Consider the following 22,364-nt stretch of genomic DNA (forward strand, 5'->3'; position numbering starts at 1 on the left):
TTCGGCCGGGAAGGTCTCCTCTCGATCACGTCAGTCGTCTGACGCACCACCGAGACATCAGTCCCAGTCCCTTCCTTTAGTTCGTCGCTCGGAGGGGTCTGGTCGTGATACGGAGGGTGTAAAGGGTCCTCCGAAAAGAAAAGACGACGCTAGCCTGGAACGACCTGACCCGTCAAAAAAGCAAAGGACGTTGGATTTTGGCTGGGATTTCTCGCACACGTCCGAAGCTCGTCCTTTCCCGAACGACTCTTCAGCTTGCTCTGAACTTTTCCGGAGGATCCATTTTGGGCCTGGTCGTTTGCCTTCGGTTGATCAGATGAAGGAAGCGCATGCAGTTGCTGATGTGGCGCAAGCCTCCTTCGAGGTGTGTTTTTGTTTGTTCTGTTCGTCGACTCGTTTTTTGAACCTGTTTTTGTCTTTTCATCTGTTCTTATCCTTTTTTCCTTCTCAGCTTGTTGCCCGAATCAATCGCTTAACCTCGCGCTACGAACGCCGCGTTCGCGATCAGGAGGACGACCGGTCAGGAGCGTCGTCCTACGCAGAGAAGATTGAACGCCTCGAGGCCCAACTAGGGGAGGCTGTTCGGTCCAACCAAAGGCTTAGTGACGAAGCGTCAAAGTTTGAGAGTCAACGGCGCAAGTGGATCTCGGAGCGGGACGACCTGAAGGCAAAGCTTGAGGCGTCGGATGCGGCCTACAACAGGATGCACCTTACTCTCAACTCGGAGACAAAGAGGCTCAGAGATCGGCGGGAGGATTTCGGCTACCACGAGAGAATTAAAGCCTTTAACGAAATGGCCGTGCGCGTTCAGAAATTGCTGGCCAAACATAAGAGGTACGCCGAGGCAGTCAAAGCGTCGATGGAGAAATTTCTCGAGTACAACCAAGCCGTCGGGAATGTCCAAATGCTCGAAACGCTCGTCGAGGAGGGTCAAATCGCTGTGCTTGAGGAGGGGTTGAAGGACAAAGTCGTCGCCGTGATGACTCAACTGAAGGGTGACGTTGATGATCTCGATCTCCCGGATATCACCGAGGCTGACTTTGACGTGTCCAGGATCTATTCCAAGCCACTTCCTCCGGTTCCAGAGTGGATCGCTTCCCCCTTAGCGGCGATGCTGAAGGCGGTGACGACGTTAGGGAAGAAGGCGAGTTTGGCAGCGGGGTCCTGAAAGGAACGTAGGCGAACAGGCAAAGGGTGACGATCGTCCTGCGGGTGGGATCGAAGAGCAGACCGTCGATCGTCCTACGGAAGAGCTCCCCCGTCCTTTGACTCCTGGTTGCGAGTCTCCGACTGCTGATCCGGCGTCATAAATGCTCCATGTTCGCACTTGCCGTGTTGAGGGGTCGGCTCCCTCGTGCTATCTTTCTTTTGCCGTGTTTTGGGGTCGGCTCCCTTGTGCTTTATGCGCCGTTTATGGGGGTCGGCTCCCTTAAAACTTTATTCGTACTTTTGGGGGCATTAAATGAGGGGTCTCATTTAATGCCTTATTCTTCGAAACGTTGTTTATTGGGCTCATTAAATGCTTCTGCCGTTTGGAAACTTGTGGCTGTTGGGACTTTTGCCCCCGTTCTATAAATAGTCTGTGTTTTCCTTCACTCCTGTCTTGGTGAGTTTGTTGTGTTTGTTGTTTTTTTTTTTGTAGGAAGAAGAAAGTTGCTCTGATGCCGGTGACAACTAGGTCAGCGTGGTTACGCAGGGCGCGGGAACAGCTCGGCGTTAGGTCTGACGAGGTGATTCAATCGAAGCTCGCCTATTACAACGCTCGCATTCAACGGCTAAGGGCTTACATCATTGCCACCCGTCGTTCGTTCGAGCGTTACTACGACTTCTGTCGTATTGACGGGGTTGTGGAATGTCTTGAACCGCTGATCGACGAAGGGCTCTTCTTCCCAAAGTGGCGATGGGATCGGTTGGTGGAAGAGCGTACCCGGCGCGAAGATCTATGTGCGGAAGTGGTAGTTCCCACACTTGAGCAGGGCGACCTTGACACCCTTGGTCGGAGGCTGTTCGAGGAGCGGGAGGAGATCGAAGCTTGTCGCGATCGTATCGACGTGCTTCGCCGTTATGTGAGGCAGTTGGAGAGCACAAGTTACTACTTTAGCGAAAGTAGTCGCGTCGATGGGGTCTGTACGTACCTCGAGGACATGGTTGGACGAGGTGTGGCTATTCCGATGGACCTGCTGAAGGATGCGAAAGAGTCGTGCCGCTATTGGCAGACGACAATTGGCGGGTTGGAATTTAACGTGCCTTCCAACGCCGATCTAGGAATTGAATGACTTGTCTTTGGTTTGTTGTTGTTTTTGTTTTTTTTTTTTTTTTTTTTTTTTTGGTTTGTGCCGTAATGGGGTCGGCACCCGTATCAGACTGTTTCGCCTCTCTCTTTTTTTTTTAACAAGTTAAAATTTCATGTTACTTTCGAGAATTCTACTCTCACTCTTTTTTTTTTTGAAAAAGTGCGACTCGTGATGGTCGGCTTACCCTTTTAGTGCGAGTTAGGACTTGGCTTAAAATAACCGGGGGCGACCGTTAATAGTCGGCTTACCCTTTTTGTGCGAGTGCGACTCGGCTTAGAATAATACGTCGGAACGTCGGGTCATTACCGGGCCAGGGTAATAACTAAAATGATTCGCAAATGACGAGATATATTTTTTGAAAAAGAAATTTTATATTACTGGTGGCTGGTTCCCGTAGAATGGGACTGCCTACGTACCCCCCGATCAGGAGGGATCAAGCCGATCGTAGTTCACATTTACATGCTTATTCATACTTATAGAAAGGACGAGCTACACATAGCCGAGCTCGCTTGGTGATTTTCAGTAGTAGTAACGCTTGAGATGCATTGAATTCCAAGACCTCGGCACTGGTTTGCCGCCCATTGTTAAGAGTTCGTACACGCCGGGATGGACGACCTTAGACACTATATATGGACCTTCCCAATTAGCTCCCATTTTCCCGGCATCCGGTTCGGCGGTATTCTCAAAGACCTTGCGAAGGACGAGATCACCTTCGTCAAAATGCCGATTATGGACCTTTTTGTTATAGTACTTGGCTGCGGCGAGCTGATAGTTCTGGATTCGTAGGAGTGCTTTGTCTCGTTCTTCTTCCAACTCGTCGAGCCTATCCAAGAGCATCTGACTGTTGAGCGCGGTGTTCTGAACGAGCATTGTCCGCCGGAGGCTCGAACTGCCGACCTCTGCCGGTGCCATTGCTTCCATTCCGTAAGCTAGGGAGAATGGGGTTTGGTTAGTGGACGTCCTTGGGGTCGTCCGGTAGGACCAAAGTACTCCATCAAGCTCGTCGGCCCAAGCACCCTTCTTGGCGTCTAGTCTTTTCTTAAGACCATCGAGTATGGTTTTGTTGGTAGCTTCTGCCTGGCCGTTCCCTTGTGGATACCTCGGCGTCGACTTGCTTAGTTTGATTCGCCATCTTGCACAAAAATTTTCGAACTGCAGGGAGATGAACTGTGAGCCGTTGTCGGTGATTATCTCGTATGGGAGGCCGTGGCGACAGATTACGTATTTCCAGACGAAGAGTTGGACGTCCCTCGCTTTGATATTTGCGTAGGATTCGGCCTCGACCCATTTAGTGAAATAATCGGTTAGGACGAGTATATATCGCTTTTGTCTGGAAGTTGGTAATGGGCCGATGATGTCCATCGCCCAGCGCATGAAAGGGTAAGGGGCTACTCCAGCTCGTAGCAGTTCGGTCGGCTGATGAATAATGGGGGCGTGTCGCTGGCATTTTTCACACTTGGCGACGAACTTTTCACAATCAGATATCATCGTAGGCCAGTAATGGCCATGCTTCCCTGATTCGTAGTGCTAGGGCTCGGCCACCTGAGTGATTTCTTCGTACTCGGCGACGTTGTTGGTTGCTTGGAATCGAAGGCGGAAGGACTGCTCCAAAATTTCCCCGGTCGGCGAAGTTAGTCGAATCCCTATGCCCGATCCAAGATGAGAGGACGCTCCGTCCACATGCAAGGTCCATCGGTCATCTGACGGGTCGACAGGTGTTGGTTCGGCCTCCCCAAACGGCAGCTCAATCAAGAAATCGGCGAGTACTTGGGACTTTGCAGCCGGCCGAGTTCGATACTCGATGTCGTACTCACTAAGTTCAATTGCCCACTTCGTTAGTCGACCCGATTGGTTCGGGCTGTGCAATATAGATCGTAAAGTTTGGTTGGACAGGACAGCGACAGTATGTGACTGGAAATACGGTCGGAGCTTTCTTGCCGACGTGACTACTGCCAGGGCGACCTTTTCAACTGTTGGGTAGCGAGTTTCCGCGTCGTCAAGTGATTTGCTTATATAAAAGATGGGTCGTTGCTCTCCTCGGTCGTCTTTAACGAGTACACCACTGACGGCCGACTCCGAGACCCGCGATATAGAGAAATAAGATTTCGCCGAGCTCCGGCTTTGCTAAGAATGGTGGGGTCGATAAATAATTTTTTAGCTCGTTGAACGCGCTGTGACCAGGCGTCGGTCCACTCGAACTTGCCCTTTGTTTTGAGAAGCTGGTAAAATGGTAGACACTTGTCGGTCGATCTGGATATAAAACGATTTAGAGCAGCGATTCGTCCAGTTAATCGCTGTACTTCTCTGGCGTTCTTTGGTTGTGGTAGATCGATGATCGCCTTAATTTGCTTCGGGTTCGCCTCGATGCCTCGTCTGGTTACCAGGTACCCAAGGAATTCGCCGGATTTCACTGCAAATGTGCATTTGGCAGGCTTTAGCTTCATCCCATACTTGTTGAGGTGTCGAAGCATTGTCGCAGGTGAGTAATATGATCCTTGGCGTGCTGTGATTTGACGAGCATATCGTCAATATAGACCTCCATAGTCCGGCTGAGCTGCTCGGCAAATATCTTGTTGACTAGCCGTTGATACGTTGCTCCCGCGTTTTTCAGACCAAAAGGCATGACCTTGTAGCAGTATGTCCCTCTATCCGTGATGAATGATGTTTTTTCCTGGTCGTCCTTGTGCATCAGAATCTGGTTGTAACCGGAGAATGCGTCCATAAAGGTTAACAGCTCGTTGCCCCGCAGTTGCTTCGACGAGCTGATCGATTCTTGGCAATGGAAAGCTATCCTTTGGGCAAGCCTTGTTAAGATCGGTAAAATCAACGCAAATTCGCCACTTCCCATTCTTCTTTTTGACGACTACCGGATTGGCTAGCCACTCTGGATATTTTACTTCCACGATTGACCCGGCACCGAGGAGTTTGTCAACTTCATCGTTTACTGCTTGCGACCGTTCAGGGCCTAACTTGCGCCGTTTCTGTTTGACCGGCTTATGCGTTGGGTCGGCATTGAGCTCGTGGGTCGTGACGCTTGGGTCGATTCCTTTCATATCAGTCACGCTCCATGCGAACGTTGAGATGTTGGTTTTGAGGAAAAGTATTAACTCGTCTCGCATGGCGGACGTTATTTCTGTGCCGATATTCACGCATCGTTTCTTGTCGTTCTCGTCTAAGCTCACCTCCTCGACCGCGGCAACGCCTTGTTGGACGGCAGTCAGCTTTCTGTCTGTCGGTGACGTGCTGTTGTCGCCGACTCGCGGCTTTGATTGCTATAATTTGTTTCCGGTGCGAAGCTTATGCTCGATCAGGAAACAGGCTCGTGCGGTTTGCTGGTTGCCGCGCAACGTGTACACCCCTTTTGAAGTTGGGAATTTAACGCACTGATGGTACGTTGATGGGACGGCTTTCATCTTGTGATCCACGGGGTGCCGAGGATGACGTTGTAGATTGTCGGCTTGTCGATAACCGCGAAACGAAAATACCTGGCTATCCCCCCAACGAAGATCGGCAAAGTAATTGTGCCGACGGACATAAGGTGATCCCCGTCGAAACCCGTCAAAGAGTGACACTCTGGCATAATGTCCCGCTCGCCGATTTCCATTTTTGCCAAGACGTCTCTGAAGATGACGTTGACCGAGCTTCCAGTGTCGATCAATATTCTCGTCACCTCGCTTTCACCGATCAAGAGCTCGACGACCAACGGGTCGTTGTGCGGTAAATCCAATCCTTCCAGGTCTTTTCCGTCAAAGGTGATTGGCATACTTTCAGCCTCGAACCGCGACGGCCAAGACTTCGTCATTTCGGCTTTCTTAGTGTAATCTCTGATTGCTCTGACCGAATCGTTACATCCGGCTAGTCCACCCATTATCATGTTGATTCGTCTTATAGTCGGGGACGTTGATCAGGCTTGCGGTCTGTATGCGGTCGTTTTTCGTGACCGCTGTCTTCACGTCGTTCAGCTAGTAGGTTTGGAATTTCCATCTCGTCTTCACTTTGGTCGGCTAATATCTTTGAATCTTTGACGAACTTTCGAGCGATATTTTCAGCGCGGTTGGCATCATTTCGTCCAGGTCGAGCTGTCTTGCTTCTGTCCGGCTCGACGACTATTGCGCCTTTCTTGTATCGTTCCATCAGAATCCTCTGGAGGTAATGACATTCGTCTGTCGAGTGGGTATTACTCTGATGGTAGTCGCAATACGAGGTTGCGCTATTTTCAGCTCCTTCTTTCCGGATATACTTGTTTTCGCCGATCGCAAAGGTTCGGCGAGTTCGATCTTGGTTCTTGGTGAAGTGCTGCCGTGGCTCGACATAATCGACTCTTGGAGCTGCGGCTATAGGCTGTCTGGTTATTGCACTTGCCTCCGAGGAATGCTTCTTGGCGTTGATAGCTTTCTCTTCTTCGAGCCCAATGTGTTTTGCAGCTCGGAGTAATGCCTCGGCTACGGTCTCGACATGTGTCAAAGATAATTCCTCCTTGAATCGAGATTCATACCATAGTGCGTTTCGGAGCGCAACGATTGCGGCCGCATCGGAGATTGAGATGTTGACATAAATCTCCTTGAATCGTCCAATAAAGGACCGAAGCGATTCCCCCTTGTGCTGAGTTAAGGCATATAAGTCGGCGTGGGAATTCTTGTCCTCAATTAAAACAGAGAACTGCTTCAGAAACTCAGTTATCAGCTCCCTGATGCTGTCGATTGATCCTGGTGGTAGCCTCGAGAACCAACTCAAGGCGGTTCCTGTCAAATGTTCGGCGAAAACTTGACAAGCTCCTGCGTCGTATTCTGCCGGGCTGAACTGCAATGGGCCGAGGGCCACGCCGAAGGTGAGCAAGAAGTCTCGTGGGTCGACCGTTCCATCGTAATGGCCCAACCTTGGCTTGACCGCTCGTTTGACCGCTGTTGTAGCGAGTCGTCGAGAGAATGGAGTTTGCTGTGTTGCCTCGAGCATGAGTCCGACTTCGGGTGCCTTATCCGTCGCTTTCTGGATCATTGCGGCCATTTCTTTCATTTGTTGTTTCATTTCTATTAGCTCGGCATCCTTCGTTCGATCTGCCACTTCGGTACCCTGCTCGGCAAGGCGCTGGACGGGATTACGCTCTAATCCGCCGGTCTGCACATACGGCCCTGGCGTTGTCCTTGCTGAGGTGAAGTTCATTGAGTTGAGCCGAGCGTTGTGGAGATGATTGATTTCATCTTGCGAATTGAACTGCGCCGCAGTGAGCGCATCCAAACGGTTGTTTGTTCGCTCTTCCTGCTGGTCGAGGCGCGTTAAGATTCCTCGGAACAGCTCGTCTATGCTAGAGACGGGCTGGTTGTTGAGCAGAGAGAGTTGTGTCGGAGCCTGTGTTGCCTCTGCGGTTGCTGGGGTCGTCAAATTTGTAGCTATGACGAACGTTTCTGGGCTTTCTACCGTCACAACTTTTCTTGGAGCGTCTGGCGTGGGAAAGACTATCTGCTCCGCTTGATCCGTCGCCGGGGTGATTGTTCCCCCCGACGAGCTTGCTTCTTTGCTTCTTTCCTTGTCAACTATCGTCATCTCGTTTAGTTGGTGTAGGTCCGTTCTTCAATTTTTCAGAAAACTTTGACTTGTTGTCCCCCTTCCTGGCGCGCCAAATTGTTGATGTCCCTTTTGGTCACAATTAGAATGTTTAGTTCGGTCAAGGGAGGGTCGAAGTTCTCTTTATTATATCGATGCCGAGGCACTAAAGGACGGACTACAACACAATGTAAACGAGTTACAAACAAAGTAATCGACGGGCTGATAGCTCGTCAACTCTCCGAGCTATAGGCTTGAAAACGTTGACTTTTTCTTGGACGAGCTGAGCTCTGGTTCTTGCTGTACGAATTCTGCTGCCTTTTTCACGATCCCCCTAAATGCGGGCCGTACGCCTGTATTTATAGGGAATCGTGTCGGTTCGTCCATATAAAAGACCATAATACCCTCCCTTCCTTTGGAGATTTATCATGGGCTTTTTCCTGGGCCAGGCCTCTTGTTTGAGGTGTGGATCCACCCTCAACAATATCAAACATTGACGGTAACTTGTTTGATTCGCGGTCGTCAAAAAAAAAATTCAGTCTTAGAAAAAAGTATTCTGCAGCTCAGAATCTTCGATAGTACAAGTGAGTATAATCTCGTATAAGGGGTTGTCCTTTTTATATCTAATATGAACTAGATAAAAAGCTGCGCTAGGCCACAGAAATATTTTTATAATTTGTATTAATTTATTCTTAGTCTAATACATTTTTATTTAGAATTATTTTTACTTTAGCTTATTACAAATGATTAATTTATTTACTTTAATAAAAGTTTTAAAACTATTACTGAGAAATTCATTTTAAAAAAGATTTATTTATTAGATAAATATATGCATTTATAAGAAGTTGAAGGATAACTAAGATCATGTTATTTCAACTTTATCATTTTTGGAAACTAAATATCAAACATTGCAGCTAAATGATATTTATATGTTTAGCAAAAAAAAAAAAAAAATGGAGCAAAATCTTATATCTCTCGACAGTAGTTTTCTAATATGTTAGGTAAATTAAAGGTAAAAGCTAGAAGATTGATCGTGAAGCTTGTATCATCATGTAGTTCCCTCATGAAACTGCTTTTTTTCCATGGATGCAAATGTGCTCATGTTCTTTATCTTCTCCCAAACCCAAATTATGTCACATATTGAGATAAATGACTAAAAATGATGATAAATTTTTTAAAAGGATAGAGACGCTTCATTCTTATTAGGCAATATCTTCTTCCTAAGGATGGATTAATCTAGTAAAAGGCTAAAATTGTCGGTAACACATAAATTGCTTAGAACCTTTTGATCCTCTCGTTTTTATATTCTTTATCTCCAAACTCAACACGATTACATTCTTTTTCGCTTGAGGTTCATAAATCACCTTCTAGCTGGTTATGAATATTTACAAATCAGACTTTATTACTCGGATGGACAAGTCAATTACATTCTGATTCCAACGATGACTGTTTTCGGTGGAAAGTCGATGGTAAGGATGTTCGAGTCCGACTTCAATTCAGAAATTTCATCATCCATCTGATTCTAAATCTTCACCTATCAGAAAAAAAAAATTAAATTGAAAATTGTTATCACATCTCAAATATGAGTATATGTAACGGAGGAAAGACTTTGGGGCCGGGTTTGGTTTTATCAGTTTATTCGGTTTTTTGGGTTATTTATTTATCAAACATTTTTCAAGAACTAATATTCTCCTCTCGAACTGATAAGGGTGAGATGCGTACACACAAAACGTATGCCGTAACATACACATGTACGTGTACATACATGCAATGGTGTGTAACGTGTTCGAAATGACTTGATCGAGAGCCCTTGAGATGCGGAAATAATAACTAATGAAAGTTCCCACTTCTTCCCCAAACATATTGTCCTTCTTTCTCTTTGGACAACTTCTCGTTATACCAATGATCAACTCGCTCAAATTATATTTTTTTATTCTTCTTCTTTTTTATACAACCCGCGATTTGAAATTCGAACTAAGTCGGATGTATTAGATTTGAGGAAACAATCATCTATAATAAATAAATAAAAAAGTGGAAGATAAGATAACGTTTTGGTGCTTAATAATCGAAGGATAAGAAAAAAAAGATTAAAATAAAAATTTATATATAAAAAAAAGAATGTCATCTCTGTTCAGAATTGTATTAAGACACCAAAAACCCCACGCCAATCATATTACATCAACACATATACTTTTTGTGAGTATGTGTTTTTTTTTTTTTTTTTTTTTTTTTTTTTTTTTTTTTTTTTTTGTCGAGTGTGAGAATGTGTTTATTATTATATATAATCACATCACAAGTATTTCCTTTTTTTTTTTTTTTTTTTTTCGCTCTCTCTCTCTCTCTTTACCTCCTCTGTTTTTATTTTCTTGCTCTGTTCCAATGGCGGAACAAAGCTGGATAAGAGGACCAATCATTGGGCGAGGCTCAACAGAAACGATATCAATTGCAATGGCAAACTCCGGTGACTTCTTCGCCGTCAAGTCCTTTGAGTTTTCTTCAACGGAGTTTTTTCATAGAGAAGAACCGGATCCTCTCAAAGTAGAGCTCTCTTCACATATTCAAGTACACTGGGTCTCATGTAACGGTGGAGTCCGAAATTTTCGGTGGAGAAGGTGAGAAGATGGAGAATAAAAAAAAACTTAGTAAACGTTTTGGGTTTCGTTTACTACCTGTTCGACCGAAATGCCTCTGAGGAGGTATGTATGGTTCCTTAGAAATTTTTGTTTTCAAAATTCGTCTTTTTATTTCGTGTTTTATTTTTTATTTTTAGAGTCATATATAATAGAGGATTCTAAATAGAATACCCCATACAATCTTAACTCAAAGGCAGGCACCAAGATTCAAAGAAGAAAACGAAGAGTTCAAGAAGGAGTTCAGAAGAAGCTAGAGAATATGGCTCCACGATGGTCCAAGAAGGAGATTGAAGAACTACTAAAGGGTTATAATGATGGATCCTCATTCGTATCTCTGAGTTATTCGACATTCTCCTGCAAACGCACTCCTTCCGAGTGCAAAGCCAAGATTGATGAGCTCTCAAGAAACGTATGTAATGCATCGTTTTCATGTTCAAGACTTTGGACTTGTTTGTTAAGTTTCCAGACTTTTAGCGTCTCTTTCTTTATCTTCTTTTCCAGCCATGGTCGAGTAAAGAACTTGATCAGGTCCGAAGGTCAGGGGACCTCATTTGCTGTAACCCTTATCAAGCCTCACTTCGGTTCCAGAGACCAATCTGTGTTCTTCAAAGGAAATACAAGTTGTTGGCTCTAGCTAGACGGAAGCCTCTGCTTCATTTACAACATACACCCATGGAGCAACGACAGGTTAGTTCTCGAGTAGAAACTCTCGATTGATCATGTGATTAGGTAGGATTTGAAATAAGAATGGAACCCTTCTGTGGATTAGGTCAATAAGATGTGTCCTGGGAGTGATGTTGAGAAGATGGCTCTGAGTGATGTGGATAATTTTCTATTATCCGGCTTAGAGAAGGAGAGAAAGAAACTTAGGGAGCTACTCGGTCTACGAGGTTGCATAGCAATTGTGGGTCTGAGCAGTCTGGGAAGAAGGTTCTTCTCCGATCTGTGTGTGAGGAATTAAATATCCAGATAAATGTTGTTCCTCACAAGGTAAACCAATATACCTTTTTGAAACACGGTATATATTAATATACAGTAGAGTGCCTCACAGTAGTTTATCTCTCATAGTTTTCGTCTTGTCTTTTCTATCAGAATCATGAACCTCAAGACTCCTACTTGGTTCATCATGCTTTTTCACAAAAAAGCATGAACTCGCTTCTCTTTTTTGATGATGAAACGCTCTGTAAATGGGTGCTGCCCTTGTTGATTTTCTTTCTTACCCTCGGAGTAAGAAGGATATATTTGTCGTGCTTTGTTTAAGTAGGCCGTATGTGCTTGACAAGATGGTTATAAGATTATTTGGGCAGAGGTACAGTAAAGACTCCCTTAATAGGTTTTTTTCTAGTTTTACAAGGTCTCAAGTTGTGATCCAAACTAACTACAATCTCATTTGATCTTTATACAGATTGATACTCGTGAATCCACCTGCTGCTTTGATAAGGACGTTAATTTTGAAGAAGATTCTTCAGGAAAAGGATATTGAAGTCAGTGATAGTATCGATCTTCAAATGTTCGGTACCCTCACGTATGGCTATAATCCGAAGGAGCTTGAGGTATGCTTTAATTTTTTTTCTACAAGTCGAAGTACTGTACTATTCTATGTTTGCAAGTTTTACATGACTTTTGTTTTTTTTGCTTATGGTAGCGGTTGTGTGACCTGGCGAGCTCTGCTCGGTTAACTAGAGAGGTACATGACGAACCTAGCTCACATTCCAGCTTGTTAAAAGTCTCTCAGGGAGACCTTATTGAAGCCTTTCAAAGAGTAAGTGGTAAAAATATAATGAAAATGGGTGTAAGTAAAAGTTGTGCGTGTGTGTGTTACTGATTTTACTATTTTCTTCTGTTTGCAGATAGAGCCCTTGTCAAGTTTGCCACTGTTGCAAAGTATGAAAGACTGGTGTGAGAGTGTTGCCAGTGTCAAGAACGACCGAGGAGAATGTTTTTAAACTAGTGTAGTGGTTTATAAAACTAGCTTCGAGTTTCCACATTTAACTCTTTCATGGTTTTTCCAAAATTTCATTCTGTTTTCTATACTTTTGTTTTCTCTCACTATTTCTCTCAATTCGAAAATCCACCACATTTAACTCTTTCATGGTTTTTCCAAAATTTCATTCTGTTTTCTATACTTTTGTTTTCACTCTCTTTTATGGTTCAAATACAATTAAATAAAAAAACACATTGATTTCATTAGCCTCTCGATTAATTTCATTATATACATTGCTGGGATCACTTATTTAGCTATGTCATGTGTACACATTTATTTGACTAAAAATATTAATGTGATGTAGGATCAAGTATATAATCTTCGATTGTATAGAATTAGTTCGTAAGCAATCTTTCATAATTCATTTTTTTTTTCTGGTTTTAGTATTTACCTGACCAACTAGGAATTGAAATCATACATTTGCATTACAGAAAGAATAGCGAACCAAAAGAGAAAGAAAAAAAAGTAGCGAAACGGTGAATGAACCGGTTTGGTTCAATAAATGGTTTATAGGGATTGAGAAGACAAGACAGAGTAATGGGTAAAAATAGATGCATGAATAATGTGAAAGGTTGATTTTCACCTAAGCGTTTATAATCAATACAATAAAAGTAGAATGTGTTGTTCTCCCTATCTGACAACTCAGCATTTTAGGTTATTCTCAGCTTGACATCTCAGTAAAATTGTTAGCCAATAAAAACATTTTAAATAATACAACTCAACATGTCTTAACCTATGATAAGTCTCTTTTTTCCATGTCACTTTTTCTATTAAACTTGATCTTATTTTGTTGGACTTACTTTTTAAAATAAGTGGGCTTAAAATAATTGGACGAAAGAATTCAATAAAATTTGATTGAATAGATTTAAAGAATTTTTATTGGATGAAATTGGATGAAAGAATTCATACGTAGAATTCAATAGAATTTTTTTTACTTCGTGATTTTTATGAAACGTTTGGTTCTATTTAGTAAAGAGTCTTAAAAATTGGTTTAGTGATGTAGAAGATTGATATTGGTCACGTTTAACAATAATTGAAGTTGGTTCAGTCTGGGTTAAGATGGATTGGTCATCAAGCTGCTTCGGCATAGTTAATCTGGGTTAAGATGGATCAATCACGTAAGATCAACGAAGTTCCACAATATAATCATAGTTAATTCTATTTCATTATTTGTATGGATCTGATTTCTAAAGAACTCTTTCTCTCGAGTATATATGTGATTCTGTATGTGTATCACGTTATAATCAATCAACACATAAGTTCTCAACCTCTAATCTTTCAAGTGAATAGAATACTTATCCAGAAGGGTTGTTCGAGGTTGGTGATTTTTTGTCTGAGTTTGGAGATTTTTTTAAGGAGGCTGGGGAAGAGGGAAGAACCGGTATAGGTTCTTAATGTTAGGTTTTGATGGGTTTAATTTGAAATCGGGTTGAAATAAGGTTTAATCCGGTTAATAAGATTAATTAGTTGGTTAAGCAATTATTAAACCAATAGTAAACCACATAAATCCAGATTCAAGGAGTAATAGATGATATTTGATATTTTGAGGGGGAAATGACAATAAAACTATTGATTTGGGTGGAAATAGGTCTAAAACTATTGATTTAGGGAGACACGTAACGAGGTTAAAGTTCTGTGTAGATTTGATACGATGTTATAGTTACGAGGGGGAAATAGGACGTTATTCCCATAATATACGATAGATTTACAAGCATTCTAAATACTTTCAAATCTTTCTCGTAAATTCTAACAATTATATTTTGCAACCCTTTAATAGAATAAAAGAGAGATTTTAATAGAATTGAAAAAATATCAATTCCACTAATTTCTCTATTTCTTTCTCTCACCACGTTAACAAAAAAAATAAGCAAACTGAGCATCAAGAGCACACAACAACCTTAGCAGAATTCGCAGGCACTAAAAAAGCTAACATGTTGCCATCTTTCGTTCATGAAAGTAAAGAGATCGAGCCAAAGTTATTTTGCTGTCGTTTTAGTTGAATCCATATGTCGTCATTGGTGTTTGGTTGACTCCGTCTTATCAAAAGAGAGAAACGGCTAGGAGTCTAGGACACAAAATCTTCTTAACTGGAATAGGAGAAGTGAGGTATCATGTAGAGATGTCATGAGTGAGGCTTTGATCTCGTCAATATAAAAATGAGAGAAAAAGAGACGTTGGGTCTGTGATTTCTTCTATGTAGACTGATTCGGTTGAACTCAAATTATTGCAGTAGAATGGAAAAAAAAACATTATAATATTTAGAAATCGTTAAATTTTTCTCATAATTTTTCCGAACATAATATAATATAATAAAGACATAAATCAAATAGAATCAAATCATCAAGAGAGATTTTAAACCTGTAGATTCGTAAATAGAAGCATTTTTTGATCATAAGGTGGATTCATCAATGGCAATGGACATTCTTCTTATTCTGTACCGCGGAGAACAGACCCAGCCGCCGTAATCAGTCATCGGTGATTGTTATTTTTAATTACAAAAACATATAAAATTATGAAAATAAATAAAATAAAAATAAAATATAAAACAATCCCGCGGCATAGCGCGGGTACTATCCTAGTCAATACACTAAAAACAGAATGCGTTTTTTTCCTGTGTTGACACCTAAGCATTTTTGGGTAACCTGGAGCTGACATATCAGATTATTTTTCAACCAATAAAATTATTTTATTAATACAGCTCAGCTTCATTTTTTACACCTTTTTTTTCAATTTTTTTTTTTTTTGAAACACATTTTTTTACGAGATTTTTGCACCTACACCTACTTTCTCAAAAACTATTCACCACTACACCCACTTTCTGCTACACATATACTTTTCTTAAGTTTTTTTACATTTTTCTCCTTACTCATTCTAACCCTCTCTATCTAACTATTTTTCTAACTAAATCCCAATTTACCATATTCCTAACTAAAACCCGAATTACTGTATCTTTTTCACTATGTTATTATTTCACTCTTCTGAAGGTAAAACTAAGTAAAAAAACTTTCCAATTTCATCTTCCACCCCAATTGCCGTAACCCTAGATCCCCAATTTCTCAACCCCAATATCCCCGACATTCATCCCAGTTGTCGTAACCCTAGATCCCCAATTGCTCTTGACCACCATTTTTATCCCCTAACCTATGCCAATGGGAGATAACCGCCGCATCACTCGTTTTTTCAAACCTTTTTCCGATAAACCTTCGTTAAGCGCTTGTGGTGGTACATCCGGCAATGAATTTGCTGACTGGGATGACCTTCTCCCCTGCCGTCTTTGCGCTACGGATCGTTACCCCGATGCTAGGCTTAATGTCTACTCCCGTCCAGATATCCTCACCGCCATATACAAGGTTCTTAAAGGTACTGACGAATTTGAGAGGATTCTTCAGTCAAGTTTGGGGTCTCTTTTCCGGCTTCGCATTACAGAGTCTCCTATCTCTTGTAAGTTACTCCACGCTCTCCTTTGTAGACAGGTCTTGTCCAAAAAAAAATACGAATTGTGGACTGTTTTTGGTGGATACCCCATGAGATTTTCCTTGCGGGAGTTTGGAGGTGTTACTGGTTTACCATGTGGCGAATTTCCTGAAGACTACGACCCCGACGATGAACTTTTCCCTGATTCTGATGGTGAATGTTACTGGGACAAGTCGATTGGGGAAGATCGGAAGGCAACTTTAGCTGATGTCCACAAAACTTTTGAAGACCCTTCCATCACTGATTTAGATCGGAAGCTTCGTCTTGCTCTTCTTCTCATTGTTGATGGTGTATTGATTGCCTCTAGCCAAACGCATAGACCGACGTGGAAGTATGTCGAGATGCTTAAAGACATTGATTCGTTCCTAGCATTCCCTTGGGGTAGAGAATCTTTCTTGAAGACTATTTCCACAATGAGACCTGATTTGAAATCCCAATCGAAACCAGTCGCTAAAAGAGCTAGACGTCAGGTCAATGTTGTTAAACCGGCAGACCCCTTAAAGAGCTTCACCGAGAAGCTCCAACAGAAGACCTTTCGATTGCATGGCTTCCCTCTAGCCCTTCAACTGCTCGCATACCGTAACATCTCTGGCTTACTTGGTAAGATACAAGGGTCTGGTGATCCACGTACCTTCTTGGAATGGGATTCAGTTGGGATTCCAAAGAACAATCTACCGCTAACCGATGTCTTATGTGTAGAGCATAACTCGGGGGTAAGTTATCAGTTAACCATGAACAATCTACCGCTAACCTTATATTGTTCAAGTTTGTGTTTACCATATCCACGGGGATACGAATTATTGAACATGTTATGTATCCACATTCGCAGTTATCAGTTACCCCGTTTTTTGAAGTTGCTCAATCAGACAATGGTTGGGGAGAGTGGGACGATGAAGTCAAAGATAAAAGGATTGCCCATTTGCAAAGTAAAATTGAGAAAGGGCACATTTTCACAAAGAAGGAGTGGCCTGGTGGTGATTGTTCTTTGCCGTTGCTAAAATTCTCTGAAAAGAAGGGTCCAGGCATACACCGGAAGCACATTGTGCCAAGGCGTAAAGAAATTTCTGCAAAACTCAGTGTAAAACACGATTCACCAAAAACCACATCCTCAAAGTCTAGGAGGCCCCGCGTGATCAACTCAAATACTGACGACGACGGGTTGGCTGATTTTAAAGGGTTTGTTGAGAAAGAGTTTCTGTCTTTTAAAGAAGCAACAGAAAGTAAGTTTAAGAGGTTAGAAGCTGAGAATAAGAAACTGAAAGCTAAGATTAACGCACTAAGAATCCGTAGGCGGTTTAGACTTCGGCTTCGACGTCCCCTCGGTTTACTAAGGAAACCTGCTGTTTTTAATCGTCCTATTGAAAAGGATCTGAATGCGTCCGCTTCCGAGAATGCTGCAGATAAACCAGGTCAAACATCTCCGACCAAACCAGTAACCTCTCCTGAAGATATTCTACTAAGCGATCACGACTGGGTACAATATGTCCGTCCGTTCGGGGAAAGGGTACTTCCGCAGGAACCTTCAGCTGAAAACAGTCCGCAAGAACCTTCAGCTGAAAACAGTCCTCCCACTAACATCCATGGAAGTCAGGATGTGTCCCCTAATTTCGATTCGGATTCTGCTCTCAAACCCGTTTTTGACACCGAGACTAAGGTTACAGACACCGAGACTAATGGATCCCCTGTGTATGACACTATCCCGAAACCTTTGCAGGACATCGATCAAGCAGTACCCACTTCCCACCATGCCACCATGCCTTACACCACATTGTTACAGGATTTCATAGGCAACTCAAGTGTTCCTGATAATTTACATCTACATGTCAACCAAGTCTCTCAAACTACTTCCACTCCTGTCCATGACGGTGACTATATACCCTCCGAGAGGATTGAGGTATTTAACTACCAGCCTTCTGAACTTTGAAACTTACCAGAACTAGGTACTACGATGCCACTCTAACTATTTATACCCATTATTATTACAAATCAGAATATTGATGCTGCTAATGTATTGGAAGCCCCTTGTCTTGCATTGTCTCTATTTCGTCCTCAGGTTTAAACCTACTATACTTGTCCTCTCAAACTTCCCAGAGTCCTCTCTAACACCTCGTTCTTATACTCATCTCTCTTTATTCTTCAGTTATTTCCCAAGGAGTCTTCCGTTGAGTCCAAGGAAGCAGTCACCCACGACCAGCAGGTATTAAAAAATCACATTGTCCATTTCTAACTGTCCATTTTAATCTATCGCTTTTTTCCATGGACAGATTTTACTCATCTTGCTTTATGTTCTCGTTTAATTTAGGTTTCTGGTGGCAGCGAGGAAGAGAACGAGGCCCCCGTGGATTCGAAAGCAGCTGACTGCGACGAGAATAAGGTAAAGCAGCTGTCCAATTCTAACTATCCATTTACTGATGCACCAGCTCAATTCTTTACTATCCATGATAAACTATCCACATTGGGTACATAGTCCTCTTACTATACATGCTACCACACTATCCAGGATCCTGCTAGCCAGAACAATGCAGCAGACAGCGACGACCAGCAGGTAACAAATCAGCGCATTTTTGTATCAATCCATTTCCATCTATCCATGATCTGCATGGACACCTAAATTCCTAGTTATCCTCGTTCCTTTTACTCATCTAGCTTCATTAGCCATGCTAACCAAACCACATGGATTCTGCTATTGATAACCAGGACAAGGAATCAGACAGCGCAGACACCGAGGTTTAAATATATGTTTTGGATCCCATTTTCACCCTTTTTAATTGGAGTTCATCATCTATCGGATCTAATTGGATTTTCACCCTTTTTTCCATGGACAGATTTTACTCATCTTGCTTTATGTTCTCGTTTAATTTAGGTTTCTAGTGGCAGCGAGGAAGAGAACGAGGACCCCGTGGATTCGAAAGCAGCTGACGAGAATAAGGTAAACAAAATTAAATTCTGTCCAATTCTAACTATCCATTTAATGATGCACCAGCTCAATTCTTTACTATCCATGATAAACTATCCACATTGGGTACATAGTCCTCTTACTATACATGCTACCACACTATCCAGGATCCTGCTAGCCAGAACAATGCAGCAGACAGCGACGACCAGCAGGTAACAAATCAGCGCATTTTTGTATCAATCCATTTTCATCTATCCATGATCTGCATGGACACCTAAATTCCTAGTTATCCTCGTCCCTTTTACTCATCTAGCTTCATTAGCCATGCTAACCAAACCACATGGATTCTGCTATTGATTACCAGGACAAGGAATCAGACAGCGCAGACACCGAGGTTTAAATATATGTTTTGGATCCCATTTTTACCCTTTTTAATTGGAGTTCATCATCTATACAATTGGTTTTATACTACATTGTCTTATATTCGCAGACCGATTCTACGGGCCGCAGAATATGTAGAGCTCAGCGATTCGTCTCCTCCACCACCATCTGTAAAAAAATGTTCTCTCTGAAAAAGAAACGAACCTTGTAGCTGCTGTTGTGGATATGCCTGAAAGGGAGCCGTCACATACTCCAGAGTTCCTACTCCAAGTTGATAAAAAAGTGGCGTCCTTGATGAAGACTACACTAAAATCAGCCCCCTAACAACGTACATTCCTAATTACTAGCCGCTTTTGCCATATCTCTTCCCACAACAATTTTTGGAAACTTAATTCTGCCCCTAACACGTTATTCTCCCCTGTAGGATACACATTACCCGCTGTGGATACAAACTTGACAATCACTTCTTTAAACAGCTTGCTAAGCCTCGAAATTGGGTTAGCACTTTGGTAAGTTCTCGATCAAAGGTTCTATATTCCCCTTATACCAACTTCAACTTCTATTTCATAAATTTTTTCCTTTCAGCACATTGAAGTTTTAGTGGATCTGCTGCAATCAAAGCTTGCTCATGTCCTTTCCATTGAGCGCTCCATATTCCTTTCGCCCTGGCTGTGCAACTACTTACAAGGGAAGTATAAAACATTCATTAAAGCAAAAGCCAAGTCAAGAGTAAAGTGGGACAGTAGCCTCACGCGGGATACACCTGGCTGTCCAGCCGAGTGGTTCGAACTTTGGAGCATGATCTACATTCCCATGAATTGGGAAGACTCTCACTGGGTTGGATTAGCCATTAATCTTCCCAATTGGAGCATCGAGATCCTAGATCCTAATGTACCCCTATACAACGACACGAAAGTGGGTCAACTTATCGCTCCGATCACAGAGCAGCTGCCGTATCTTATTGAGAAATTATGCACGGCCCCCGCCACTCAGCAACATGGCAAAAAAACCATTTACCTGGACCAGGATTGAAGGTGTTTACATTAACAAAAGATGTGGTGATTGTGGTCCGGTTGCAATGAAGTTCCTAGAAACAGTCGCTACTGGCTTTGGTACTGAACTTATGTCTACGATCGATGATAAATTGGTGGATGATTTTAGGGCTCAATACGCATTGGACGTGTACAAGGAATTCGTTGCACCCATATACACGTAGTTTATCATATCATTCCCCCTTTGTTTGTACCTTACATATGTAACATTTACTCATCCCATTTCCCTTTAGAACTTGTTGTTAATCTTTTCGTTGAATCTGTGTTGTTGTATTTTAAGTGAATTATTGGTGTTCACTTAATTGTTCTTCTGTGTTCGATGTTCAACTCATAACATCTGTGTTCTTCTGTCTTAATTGTTCGACTTTGTTGTATCCTCTCGAATCCATAACATAATATCCACAATTTTGGTTTATGAACATCAAATGTTAACTAAGGCAAACGTATATATTGCATGTTCAAAGTTTGGTGGATTACGAGTACGTGGATACATCTGTTATCTTACAACAGAAAGAGCAATGATCTTTCCCTTCCAGATCTCCGTTTGGTATGTCAGCTAATAAAGGTGAGTAGACCAACTGAATATAATTGGGAAGCCGACAACTGTATGAATAAAACTTGGAAGAACTTATCTTATTTAAATTTTGCTTATTTGTTCACACGAGCATGTCCATATGGATTTTAAACTTTAGACTTTTAGGATGTTGGTCAATGCTTTTATCGCTTTTTAGTTATCTCCTATCCACATTTATTCGTAAAATAGGAGTTACAAAATTGATACAACCGCGTGGATTGTGTTTTTATTAAAAACCTTATCTGTTTCTCTATAGGCCTTTTTGCGAGATATGCATCGGAGTCTGTTTCTATTTAAACCTACTCTGTACCTGTATGGAAATAGACGAAAATGGTTCCTACATACAAAATCGTCTGTGAAAACTGCTCCCATGGCAAATGTGGACATGGTCGCATAGTCCCGACGACGACATTTTCCTAGACCTCACAGCGCGCTGACACGTATGAGTGACCGGGAACCAGCGGAAGAACGTATCACCGAACCTCTTGTTAGACTGAATCCTGAGGTTTAGTTTTCTTACTTACTGTTACGTAGCTATAATTGTTTAGATCTGGGAAATGTACTGAATAAACTTGTATTCGAATTTGCAGATCCGTACACGTAGAGATCTACACTTCCCGGCTCTGATTCTTGCGAAAATTGTAAGCTTTGGTAGCTCAGGATGGCATAAAACATTTGAGGAACTGGCTGGTCACAGGGCGTGCTGGTAGAGTAGCGGTTCACTCGCCGGAAACACTTGCGTCGGTTAGGCTCGATCGCCATTCAGATTTCGTTAAGTGGGGCACGCCCTGATTCTGTGTACCATGATTTCTTTGGGATGTGCTTATACGAGAAGAATCCATATGCTTTGTATGTGAAAAGTTTATTCTTAGCGTTTCAATGTTCTGCTTTGAAAGAGGCAATTGCAGTGGTAAGTACGATTAAACATGTCTACACAGTTGCTGAGCTGTTGTGGATAATGTTGAAAAGCTGCGAAGGCACTATGGATATGGACTTTTACTGGAACTACAAGAAGAAGTCGCGGTTTGGTGATGTTGATTTGCTGGCGGACTCTCTTATGTACCACATCACCAAAATGCGGCCAAAGAGAAGGGGGACTTTTTCAAAAGCTTGGCAATTTGAAGAGGCGCTGCAGGAATTCAATGGGAGAGGTGTATCGACTGTATCTTCTTCTACCTATCTAGAGATGTAATGCTTCTGTCTTAGGATTGTAAGAACAATTCCGACTTTGCAACCATCATGTCTGTTCTTAATTTCATGTAATGAACTTCTACCATTATTGCTTTAAAAGACTGAATTGTTGACCCGTCATAACATTAAGGGTTAACTTTATCATCAAATTACCTCTTCTTCCCAATGTATCCAACCAATAGTCTCCTCTGGATACTCATTCTTTAATAATTCGAGAATTATACTGTCTAATAAAATGCGAGTCTACACACATAAAAGTCCACGAGGGTAACCACGCTATTGTATCCACGCGTTTGTCGGGGTTGATACTCAACACATTTAACAAGATTACACATGCCGTGGAA

At 42.3% G+C, this 22,364-nt stretch overlaps 2 protein-coding genes across 5 annotated transcripts; both read left to right on the forward strand.

Moving 5' to 3' along the window:
* The first annotated feature begins 10,064 nt into the window (after positions 1-10,064).
* LOC147944954 (uncharacterized) lies at positions 10,065-12,655 on the forward strand. 4 transcript variants are annotated; one of them, XM_087451410.1, is made up of 8 exons: positions 10,065-10,531; positions 10,662-10,877; positions 10,970-11,155; positions 11,238-11,458; positions 11,561-11,777; positions 11,874-12,021; positions 12,114-12,230; positions 12,319-12,655. In XM_087451410.1, the coding sequence occupies exons 5-8, from the start codon at positions 11,656-11,658 to the stop codon at positions 12,412-12,414; spliced, it is 483 nt and encodes a 160-aa protein (XP_087307536.1). In that variant the 5' UTR covers positions 10,065-10,531; positions 10,662-10,877; positions 10,970-11,155; positions 11,238-11,458; positions 11,561-11,655; the 3' UTR covers positions 12,415-12,655. The 4 variants fall into 4 exon arrangements, 2 of the variants coding, with proteins under 2 accessions (XP_087307536.1, XP_087307537.1); XM_087451411.1 differs by having other exon boundaries at positions 10,136-10,531; positions 10,666-10,877; XR_015557998.1 differs by having other exon boundaries at positions 10,140-10,531.
* Positions 12,656-21,271: 8,616 nt separating this feature from the next.
* LOC147944955 (uncharacterized) lies at positions 21,272-22,021 on the forward strand. The gene is made up of 3 exons (XM_087512775.1): positions 21,272-21,334; positions 21,420-21,535; positions 21,691-22,021. The coding sequence occupies exons 1-3, from the start codon at positions 21,272-21,274 to the stop codon at positions 22,019-22,021; spliced, it is 510 nt and encodes a 169-aa protein (XP_087368901.1).
* Positions 22,022-22,364: the final 343 nt, after the last annotated feature.

Source organism: Camelina sativa, chromosome 5, assembly GCF_030686135.1.
Source record: "Camelina sativa cultivar CO46 ecotype springtype chromosome 5, ASM3068613v1".
Classification (NCBI taxonomy): Eukaryota; Viridiplantae; Streptophyta; class Magnoliopsida; order Brassicales; family Brassicaceae; genus Camelina; species Camelina sativa.

What these genes read in the sequence shown, in the direction of transcription:
- LOC147944954 (XM_087451410.1), top strand. Translation starts at nt 11,656, where the DNA reads ATGGGTGCTGCCCTTGTTGATTTTCTTTCTTACCCTCGGAGTAAGAAG. An exon ending in ATAATCCGAAGGAGCTTGAG is followed by an intron (nt 12,022 to 12,113) that starts GTATGCTTTAAT and finishes TGCTTATGGTAG; the next exon opens with CGGTTGTGTGACCTGGCGAG. An exon ending in TTATTGAAGCCTTTCAAAGA is followed by an intron (nt 12,231 to 12,318) that starts GTAAGTGGTAAA and finishes TTCTGTTTGCAG; the next exon opens with ATAGAGCCCTTGTCAAGTTT.
- LOC147944955 (XM_087512775.1), top strand. Translation starts at nt 21,272, where the DNA reads ATGAGTGACCGGGAACCAGCGGAAGAACGTATCACCGAACCTCTTGTT. An exon ending in TTGTTAGACTGAATCCTGAG is followed by an intron (nt 21,335 to 21,419) that starts GTTTAGTTTTCT and finishes TCGAATTTGCAG; the next exon opens with ATCCGTACACGTAGAGATCT. An exon ending in GCTGGTCACAGGGCGTGCTG is followed by an intron (nt 21,536 to 21,690) that starts GTAGAGTAGCGG and finishes GTATGTGAAAAG; the next exon opens with TTTATTCTTAGCGTTTCAAT.